Source organism: Oryctolagus cuniculus, chromosome 2 (genome assembly GCF_051225735.1).
Source record: "Oryctolagus cuniculus isolate XC-2025 breed Fujian yellow rabbit chromosome 2, ASM5122573v1, whole genome shotgun sequence".
NCBI classification, from domain to species: Eukaryota; Metazoa; Chordata; class Mammalia; order Lagomorpha; family Leporidae; genus Oryctolagus; species Oryctolagus cuniculus.
In genome coordinates, this window is record NC_142868.1 from 67,328,798 (window position 1) to 67,340,281 (window position 11,484).

Consider the following 11,484-nt stretch of genomic DNA (forward strand, 5'->3'; position numbering starts at 1 on the left):
TTCCTTACTTTGCCCTATAAAATAAATAATACTCCAAAGAAAGATAGTCCCTGAAGCTTATTTTCTTTTTCCTATAAAAGAAGAGCTATTGATCTGGCACTGTGGTATAGTGAGTTAAGCAACCACTTCGAATACCTGGCATCTCATATCTGGGTACTAGTTGGAGTCCCAGCTGCTCCTCTCCTGAACCTGGTTCCTGTTAATGTGCCTGGGAAGGTAGCAGATGGTGGTACAAGTACTTAGGCCCCTGCCACCCCTGCGAGGAGACCAGGATGGAGTTGCTGGCTCTTCTCTTTGGCCTGGTCCAATCCAGTGGCTGCTACAGCCATTTAGGAAGTGAACCTGAAGAAAGAAGATCTTTGTCCTTTTCTCTGTTGCTGTGCCTTTCTAATAAATAAATCTTTGAAAAAGGAAAGAAGGGAGGAAGGAAGGAAGCCTGTTTCCACCTGACCCCTCAAATGTTTGCATCTGATCAGAACATTCTTATTCCAATAGTCTGCTGCCCCTTGTTGCAGTTTCCTTTTGAATAATTTCTATCTTTGGTAAGTCCAGTTTTGTTTTCATTTAACAATACCCATGCCTTACTTGCTATCATGGCTTTAAAATACATGTTAATATCTGGTTCAGTAAATTTTTCCAGTTTGTCAATGCAGAGTTTTTATTTTGGTGAACTTTTCCCAAGGAAATTATTCAAAGTAAATAAAATAGTTCATATTTATCACATTATCTATCAAAACTGAAATGCATAAATTGTGATTGATTTAAAAAGTAGACTAAGTTTCCCTTAAAACAAATGACCAGATAATGATTCAAGGACAACCACCATACCACTCAACAGGCCTTAAATGATAAAATTTAAGAGAGAGAAATAAATGCTAAAAAGACTAGATTCAAGCCGGTGCTGCGGCCGGCGCACCACACTGATCCGATGGCAGGAGCCAGGTACTTCTCCTGGTCTCCCATGCAGGTGCAGGGCCCAAGTACTTGGACCATCCTCCACTGCATTCCTGGGCCATAGCAGAGAGCTGGCCTGGAAGAGGGGCAACCGGGACAGAATCCGGCACCCTGACTGGGACTAGAACCCGGTGTGCCGGCTCCGCTAGGTGGAGGATTAGCCTGTTGAGCTGAGGCGCCAGCTTCCCACTACCTTTTGAAGATATGTGTGTATGTGTGCATATATGTAGACAGACAGACATAGCATGGGGCAAGACAAACTGACCATCTTCCCCCACCCCTCCCCCAATCCCTTGAGATAATCTCCCTCCTCCAATACGTGTTTATTCTGGTCTGCGCTGGGCCACACATGGAAAGGGAACCTCGTCTGACTTGCGTCCTCACTGAGGAGGCTAACATTCCTCCACGTCCCCATCTCACGCCCACTCCAGGGTCTGCCTCGGGAAGTGCTGCAAGGCTGGGGTGCAGTCAGGCACCAAGGCCCTGCCTGTGGTCCTCAAACACGGGGTGTGACTAAGAAGGAGCTGGAAGCCCAGGTAGCAAGACTCTGCCGGCCAGAGGAGAGTGGTAGGTGAGGGGAGGGACAGAGCCCAATACAGCACTTGCCTTCCCCCGCCCCCTCCAGTTCTGCTGCTTCCAGCAGGCATGCAAAGCCCAGGCGGAAAACCAGGAACCCGAGGAGGGGAAAGAGGAGAGATGGAGGCAGAAGAGAACAAGGCTGGGGGCTCAGGTCACGCAGGTCAGGCCAGCGCTGGGGCCCCAGGAGTGGGACGGGAACTGTGACTCACACCTCTCTGCTCCCTGACAGATGAGGGTGAGAAGGGCAGCAGCAGTGAAGACGCATGCTCGGGCAGCGAGAGTGAACAGGAGAGGGGTGACAGGGATGAGGCGAGTGACAAGAATGGCAGTGGCGAGCAGGAGAGCCCAGGCCTCCTGGGACAAGCAGATGATCTGGCTGCGATGCCGATCTAGAGGACGATGCCGACTCTGACGAGCACGATGAGCCTGTGGTGCAATGACAGTGACTCGGACAGCAGCGGAGACGCAGGTGCTTAGCGGAATCACAGGCAGAGCGCCAGTCCCCGCCCCTGTGGCAGGGAGCACTTGGCCCAGGGGGACAGCAGTGAGCCTGCAGCCTCTGACTCCCAGGAAGCCGACAGTGCCTGAGCCCCAGGGCTGGCACAGGCACCGTTACTGATCAGCTGCACAAGATTAAAACTAGCGATGGACTCTCTACTGCTCTTCACCCGGAAAGAAGTTATTTACCCTGCTGCTGTGAATAACAACAACACAACAGACAAATCCCAAATCTCCAAGTGGAACCATTCAACTGAATGTTTACAACTTAATAAAACCCAATTGAAAAACAGGCAGAGTTTGAATAGACAGTTCTTCAAAAAGCATGTTCAACTGACCAATAGGAACATTAAGAAGATGCTTAATAACTACTAGTCATGTAGGAAATGCAAATCAAAACCACATTAAGCTATTATGTTGTATCTCTTAGTATAAAAAAACCAAAATAAGTGTAGGTGAGGATGAGCAGCAGTTGGGACCCTGTGCACTGCTGGTGGGAATTTGAAATGCTGCAGTCATTGCACAAGACAGCACAGCATGTTCTGAATACAAACACAGCACTCCTGTATGAACCAGCCACTCCACTTCTAGCTATGTTCCTAAAGAAGTGAAAGCAGGTTCCAGAAGCGAGAAATTGTGCAACCATGTAAATTACAGCATTATTCACAACAGTCAACAGGTGGAAGCAAACCAACATCCATCAACAGACAAATGGATAAATGTGGTAAATACATAGGATGATGGAATATTATTCAGCTATAAAAAGGAAATGCTGACATATGTTACAGGAGGGATGAACCCTAAAGACATTACATTAAATAAACTGGCTACAAAAGGGCAAATATTCTATGATACCTCTTGTAAGAGGTGTTAAAGTAGTCCAATTCATAGAGAAAGAAAGTAGAATGGGAGTTACCAAGGGCTGGGACAAAGGGAGAAGGGGGAATTGTTCAGTTGGTACAGGGTTTCAGTTAGGATAGATGAGAAAATTCTGGAGATGGATTGTCATGCAGTTATACAACATAAATGCTGATAGTGTTTCAAGATGGCAGAATAGGAAGGGAGCTTACTACTCTAGTCTAGATGAAGATGGTTAAGAAAAATAAAGGTGAGAGGCTGCAACCTCAGGGAACAGTTAGGGAGAAAAAGGCAGAAGAAACCATTAGAGGGACACTGTGCATCTACGTGGAGGGTGTGGATGCACACAACTCAGGACCCCAGCGACCAAAAGCCTCAGCACCAGCTTTGGAGTGAGGAGACACCAGACTGCTGCAGGCCAAGCCACTGGCAAGAAGGCTGTGGGAAGAGTCTGGTTTGAGTCTGGCTTGGAGCCTTGAGGGGGGACAGTGAACCTGCCAACCTAGAGGGAAAAAAGAGGGTTTCTGTTTCTCCCTGACCCGCCGGCACCAGTGGCCTGTCCTGTGACGAGCTGAGAGGGCAGGCAGCATTTTGGACACACATCACAGCCGCGCTCGCTGGTGTCTATGTGCCCAGCAACCAGCCGAGAGGAAACGCCCAAGTCTGGGTGGGATAACTGACAGGGGGCTGGGTGCCCGTAACTGTGGGAGCCTTGTGTGCTATGACTGTGAAAACACGGGCTGCATCGGAGGGCGCAGGGTGTGGCTGGGTCTCGGGGCAGTCACTGTGGTGGCTCATCATGCTGGAGGTCCCTGATTCCCTGGTGAGGGTCACTGCTACAGGATCCATGTCCACCCGAGGACTGCAGGGATACTTTGACACGATCAGAAAAGATCTTCACCACAAAACGTTGTAGTCAAACTCTCCACAGTAAAGCATAAAAGATTCTAAAATGTGCATGAGAGAAATGCCAGGTTACTTTCAGAGGCTCTCCAATTAGACTCACAGCTGAATTCTCATCAGAAATGAGATATATTCCAAGTCTTAAGAGAAAAAAACTGTCAACCTGGAATACTGTACTCTGCAAAGCTCTCATTTACAAATGAAGGTGAAATAAAGACCTTCCACAACAGAGATTGAGTTTGTCAGTACTCGTCCAGCCTTACAAAAGATACTTAAGGATGCACTACACACAGAAACATGGTCATCACTATGAGAGAAGATGAGGGCAGGATATCTCCCAGTAAAAGTACAAAGGAAATCCAAAGTAAACAATAGGAATGTTTATGGGGAAATGGCAGGGCCAAGTCCTTACTTATCAATAGTCAACTTGAATGTAAATGGCCTCAACTCTCTAGTAAAAAGGCACAGACTGGCTGAATGGATTAAAAAACAAAACCCATCTATCTGCTGCCTACAAGAAACACATCTCACCAACAAAGACACATGCAGACTGAAAGTCAAAGGATGAAAAAAGATATTCCATGATATCAGAAAGCTCTCTGCTATGGCCTGGGAAAGCAGGAGAGGATGGTCCAAGTCTTTGGGCCCCTACTCCCACGTGGGAGACCTGGAGTTAGCTCCTGGCCCGGATCAATGCATCTCCGGCCATTGCGGCCAATTGGGGAGTGGACTATCAGATGGAAGACCCCCCTCTCTCTCTTTCTCTCTCTCTCTCTGCCTCTCCTCTCTCTGTGCAACTCTTTTGAATAAATAAATAATAAATAAATCTTTTAAAAAAAACCTACTTTCAGCAATGGACAGATCAAGCAAACAGAATATCTGCAAGCAAACAGTAGAGTTAACACTATAGACCAAATGGACCAAACAGATAACTACAGAACTTTTCATCCTACAAATGCAGAATGCACATTCTTCTCACCAGTGCATGGAACCTTCTCTAGGGTAGACCACATGCTAGGCCATAAAGCAAGTCAAAGCAAATAAAAAAATCAAAATCATATCATGCATCTTCTCTGACTACAATGGAATGAAGCTGGAAATCAGCAACTCAGTAATCTCTAGAACATATGCAACACATGGAGACTGAACAATATGCTCCTGAATGAACAGTGGGTCACTGAAGAAATCAGAAAAGAAATTTAAAAATTTATGGAAATGAATAAAGATGAAAATACAACATAGCAAAACTTATGGGATATGGCAAAAGCAGTGTTAAGAGGAAAGTATATAGCAATTGGTGCCTATATCAAGAATTAGAAAGATACCAAATAAATGAGCTATCAATGCATCTCAATGATGTAGAAAAACAATAACCAAACTCAAAAACAGTACAAGAAAAGAAATAATGAAAATTAGAGAACAATAAAATTGAAACCCAAAAATTCAAAAGATCAGAGAAAAGTGAAGCTGGCTTTTTGAAAAAATAAAACTGACATTGGCCCAACTAACCAAAAAAAAAAAAAAAAAACAAAAAGAGGTGACCTAAATCAATGAAATTGATATGAAAAAGGATATGGAATAGATACCACAGAAATAAAAACAATCATCAGAAACTACTACAAATAGCTGTATGCCAACAAAATGGGAAACCTACAGGAAAGAATAGACTCTTGGACACATACAACTTAACTATATTGCGCCATGAAGACATAGAAAACCTAAACAAAACAATAAGCAAAACAGAAATTGAATTAAGAATAACTACTCTCCCAGCAAAGAAAAGCCCAGAACCCAGTGGCATCACTGCTGAATTCTACCAGACATTTAAAGAAGTACTAACTCCAATTCTTCTAAAGCTATTCAAAAACAATTAAAAGGGACGGAATCCTCCTAAATTCTTTCTATGAAGCCAGCATCACCTTAAATCCTAAACCTGGAAAAGATACAACAGAGAAAGAGAACTACAGACCCGTTTCTCTGATGAATATAGATGCAAATTCCAATCAAATCCAACATCAGAAAGATCATTCACTTAGACCAAGAGGGATGGTTCAACATTCACAAATCAATGTGATACAGCACATTAACAAATTGAAGAACCAAAACCATATGATTATCTCCATAGATACATAGAGAGCATCTGATAAAGTTTAACACCCTTTCATGATGAAAACTCTAAGCAAATTGTATATAGAAGAAATATTCCTCAAGGCAATGTATGAAAAACCCAAGACCAGCTTCATAGTGAATGGGGGAAAGTTGGAAGCATTCCCACAGAGATCCAGAACCAGACAAGGATACCCACCCTCATTATTGCTATTCAATGTCACCCTGGAAGTTTCAGCCACAGTCATTAGGGAAGAAAAAGAAATCAAAGGGATACAAATTAAAAAGGGGGACGTCAAACTATCCCTGTTTAGAGATGACATGATTCTATATATAGGGGATCCAGAAGACTCCACTAAGAAACTACTGGAAATCATAGAAGAGTTTGGTAAAGTGGCAGGATATAAAATCAACACACAAAAATCAACAGCCTTTGTATACATAGACAATGCCATGGCTAAGAAAGAACTTCTAAGATCAATGAAAAAAAAATCAAATGCCTTGGAATAAATTTAACAAAGGATGGCAAAGATCTCTACAATGAAAATTACAAAACATTAAAGAAACAGAAGCCACAAAAAAGAAAAAAAAAAAAGGAAAAATCTTCCATGTTCATGGGTTGGAAGAATCAGTGTCATCACATTGTCCACACTAGCAAAAGCAGTTTACAGATTCAATGCAACCAACCAACATGCCAAGGACATTCTTCTCAGATACAAAAAAAAAATGCTAAAATTCATATAGAAACACAGGAAACCTCGAATAGCTAACGGAATCCTATACAACTAAAATAAAGCTGGAGGCATCACAATACCAGATTTCAAGACATACTACAGGGCAGTTAGAATCAAAACAAACTGGTACTGGCCAAAAACAGATGGATAGACTAATGGAATTGAATAGAAATGCCAGAAATCAACCCACGCATCCATAACCAACTTATCTTTGACAAAGGAGCTAAAATCAATCCCTGGAGCAAGGACAGTCTCTTCAACAAGTGGTGCTGGGACAACTGGATCTCCACAGGCAGAAGTATGAAGAAGGACTCTTACCTTCACCTTATACAAAGATCTGCTCAAAATGGATTAAAGATCTAAATCTACGATGCAATACCATCAAATTATTAGAGAACATTGGGGAAACCTTGAAAGACACTGGCATAGGCAAAGAGTTCTTAGAAAAAAACCCCAGAGGCACAGGTAAGCAAAGTCAAATTGACAGTGAGATCACATGAAATTAAGAAGCTTCTGTATTGCAAAAGACACACTCAAAGTGAAGATGAACCAACAGAATGGGAGAAATTACTTGCAAACTATGCAATTGATAAAGGATTAATAACAGAATATATAAAGAGATCAAGAAACTCAACAACAATACAAACAACCCAGTTAAGAAACAGGCAAAGGACTCAAACGGGACTTTTTCAAAAAGAGGAAATCCAAACGGCCCACAGACACGTGAAAAAAATGCTCAGGATCACTAGCCATAAGGGAAATGCAAATCTAAACCACCCCTGTTAGAAGAGCTTTCATACAGAAATCAACAAATGCTGGCAAGAATGTGGGGAAAAAGGTACCCTAATCCACTATTGGTGGGAACGTAAACTTGTACAGTCACTGTGGAAGACAGTATGGAGATACCTCAGAAATCTGAATACAGACCTACCATATGACCCAGCCATCACACTCCTTAGAATTTACCCAAAACCAAATTAGCATATGAGAGAGTTATCTGTACCCTCATGTTTATTGCAGGTCCATTCACAATAGCTAAGATGTGGAATCAACTGAAGACTGGATCAAGAAATTATGGGATATGTACACTATGGAATACTACACAGCAGTAAAAAAAAATGAAATCCAGTCATTTGCCACAAAATGGATGAAACTGGAAAACGCATCACTTAGTGAAATACTCCGGTCCCAAATGCACATACCATGTTGTCTCTGATCTGTGATAATTAACAGAGCATCTAAAAGGTAATCTGAAATAGTGAAATTAATACTTTGAGATGAAATAACTTTGAACAGCCCATGTTGACATTTGAGGAACATTTTTCTTCTTCATACAATTTGTTGAACTCTTTACATAGTATAGAGTTCACCGTATGTGTTATAAAGTTAACTGCAAATAGATCTTAGTAAAAAAATAAGAATGGGACTAGGAGAGGGAGGAGGAAAAGAGCTGGAAGTATGGGTGGGAGGGCAGGTACAATGGGAAGAATCACTACATTCCTAAAATTGTATTTATGAAATGCGTAAGTTTGTATTCCTTAAGTGAAAGTTTTATGGGGAAAAAAACTCTAAATAAAAAACAGCAACTAAAAAAACAACGTGAATGTTACAAAATTACACTTAAAATAGTTAAAATTATAAATTTTATGCTGCATTTTTCCATATATACACATAAAACCACCACATAATTACTAGAATAACTAGAAAAAAATTATATAACAACAACTTTGGAAGAAGATGTGAAGAAATTAGGACCCTCAGAGCTTGCTGTGGAAAAATAAAGTGGTACAGATGCTTTATAAAACAGTGCTTAAGGCCGGTGCTGCAGCTCACTAGGCTAATCCTCCGCCTGCGGTGCTGGCACCCCGGGTTCTAGTCCCGGTTGGGGTACCGGATTCTGTCCCGGCTGCTCCTCTTCCAGTGCAGCTCTCTGCTGTGGCCCGGGAGTGCAGTGGAGGATGGCCCAAGTCCTTGGGCCCTGCACCCGCATGGGAGACCAGGAGGAAACCCTGGCTCCTTGCTTCAGATCAGCGTAGCACACCAGCCATAGCGGCCATTTGAGGGTTAAACCAAAGGAAAGGAAGACCTTTCTCTCTGTCTCAAATACCAAAGTACTCAGCAATTCCACTCTGAGGTACATGCCCAAGAGAACTGAAAACAGATGTCAACACAAAAACTTGCTCATGAATGTTCATACAACAATCACGCATTATGGTCCCTAAGTGAAGACCATGTAAATTTATGCCAACTTATGAATGGATTACAACATGTGGTACACCCACACAATGGAATACCGAGGAATAAAAATGTTTAGGAACAGCCAGATGCATGCTACCATACGGATGAACCTTGGAAACACCATGCTAAGTGAAAATCAATCACAGGGGCCAGGTGCTATGGTGTAGCGGGTAAAGCCACTGCCTGCAGCACTGGCATCCCATATGGGCGCCGGTTCTAGTCCTGGCTGCTCCACTTCTGATCCAGCTCTCTGCTGTGGCCTGGGGAAGCAGAAGACAGCCAAACTCCTCTGGTCCCTGCACCTGTGTGGGAGACCCAGAAGAAGCTCCTGGCTTCAGATTGGCACAGCTCTAACCATTGCAGACAAATAGGGAGTGAACCAGCGGGTGGAAGACCTCCCTCTCTCTCTCTCTGCCTCTCCTCCTTTCTGTGTAACTCTTTCAAGTAAATAACTAAAAAAAAAGAAAAAAAAAGATTTAAATACTAACCAAAAGTCTCGTAAGGCTCATCGTCTTTCTTACTTTCACTGCCACTGCTTGAGATTTCGGAATTATCAGGAAACTCAAACACATCAGCAGGCTTGTGCTTCTGACCAGCTTTCTGGAAGTGAAGAAAACCAAAGTCACTGAACTGGTGCTAACGCACACCAACAGCAAGCTGCTGGACTTAACAAGGACACTCTTGCTCCTGCTGCCGCCTAGAGAAGCTAGCCACTCTGCTGTTCTCCAGGAGACAGAGGCCTCTGGAATTCTAAGGCCGGCCTGGCAAACCTTTTCTACAAAGCACCAGAGAGCATTTCAGGCTTTGCAGGTCACAAGGTTTCCACTGCAGAGGGAAAGCCCGCAGGGACAGCGCAGCCAGGAATGCACAGGGCCGGCTTCCCACACAATCTACTCAGAGATGCAGACCTCTGCATTTCACATCATCTTCATGGCACACAACATATCCTTTTTAGTTTATTTTGGCTATTTAAAAATCATCCTTCGTTCCCAGGCTTGTGTATAAAGAGGTAGTAGGCTGGTTTTGCCCCCCAGGCCATAGCTTGCCTAGATCCCTAAAGAGAACGGTGGGCTGTCTCCCCAGAAACATGCCTGCCACCTGGACGTGCACAGCTCTGGGAGCACAGGGGCTGACAGTCCTGGCTGAAGGAGAGCCTGTGTACAGTTCAATATACGGGTAAGGCTCCGGAGGCTGGGGTTCCGGAGGATGCCAGAGGCAGAACAGAGAACAAACGCACTCGCAACTGCCCGACCTCCTGGACTTCATGTGAAATTCCAATGCCACGCGACAGGCCGTTGGAAAATAATTTGGAATTAGCTATCAAGAGCATTAAAGAAATGTACCTGCCATTACATACAGGTATTCTAAAACTCTCCTGAAGAAAAATAAAACTGTAACGTAGACAACATGGAACCTCATGAAATCACAAGCCATTGTCAGTAACACGGAGAAATGGCTGGGAGGAGTGGCAAAATTCAGAAAGCTGTACAATTTTTACACAGTGCTAATTATCTAGATGAAACAAATCTAGGCTTGGAAAAAAAATGTTTCTAAAATGTTAACAAAGGTTCTTTTCTAACAGTGGAAAAAGTAAGAAAAGGAATAAACTTTTTTTTTTTACTACCCTAAAACAGAGCTTATCACGTGAAATACAGAAAACTCTAAGGTCCTCACCAAAGCTTACTTTTATAGTCAACTGTGAGAACAATCACATTAAAAGCTAAAAAGAGAACTTACTTCTTTCATAGGATGTGTTCTTCTTAAAGTGTTCTTTGAACATACTGCACTGAAACAGGAAAAAATAAAAGTTAGGAAATATTTAAAGCAACCAGGGAAAATACCATAACCTGACTCTCTCCAAGTATTGTCTTCCCAAATTACACTGCTCAGTAGCTGTACTAATAGCGCGCATGCAATGGAACTAAAGTTATGACGAAGAAGCAGAACCCAGACCCTGTAAACATACGAGTCAAATTATATCACCAATACATATAAAGTGACCACCTCGGTCCCTCAAGATCATGGAAAACTTCTAATCCTGCTGTCACGCTGGCCCCTGCACCCGGATCTGTCAGGGAAGACTGACTCTCCGCAGAGCTGAGCCAAGGGGATGGATACCAACATGGATGAGACTCCTCACACCCATTCCATCTGCGCCTGGCCCGGGATCACACAGCTTAACAATCCTATGAAGTAGAGGGGGGCCGTGTGACAGCTCTGCACGGGCACAGAGCAACAGGCAGCCAGGCAGGAGAGGAGCCTGCAGGAAAACCCCATCGGTTCAAATCCACAGCCTACCTTCTTCCCACCCCATAACACTCTCCAGTGACCTTGGGCACACCATAAAACAGATTAAGGTGCGGATCTTCTAGAAGTGAAAAGGAAGCAAATGCAACAACAGTGACTAGACTAACAACTGAAAACACCAGTGGCAAGAAAAACCTATATTAACATCAGCAGTCAGTGAACAAGCACTGAGCACCCTCCACAGCTGAGGCACTGCATGGGGTATTAGAGATACTTTAGTAGAATCCAGTACTAGTTCCTGGCTTTAAAATACACCTTGCAGTTTTCAAAGACTCCTTTGTGGAGGGCAGTATCAGATTAGTGTGTC

The 11,484-nt window shown here is 43.4% G+C and overlaps 1 protein-coding gene across 1 annotated transcript in view; it reads left to right on the top strand.

Annotated features, from left to right (window-relative positions):
• LOC149127791 (uncharacterized) overlaps nt 1–8,227 on the top strand; it is a 67,335-nt gene extending 59,108 nt beyond the window's left edge. The window contains exon 6 of the mRNA XM_089327004.1: nt 7,653–8,227. Coding sequence (XP_089183130.1) covers nt 7,653–7,667 — 15 coding nt within the window. The 3' untranslated portion in view covers nt 7,668–8,227. The remainder of the gene's footprint in view (nt 1–7,652) is intronic.
• Nucleotides 8,228–11,484: the final 3,257 nt, after the last annotated feature.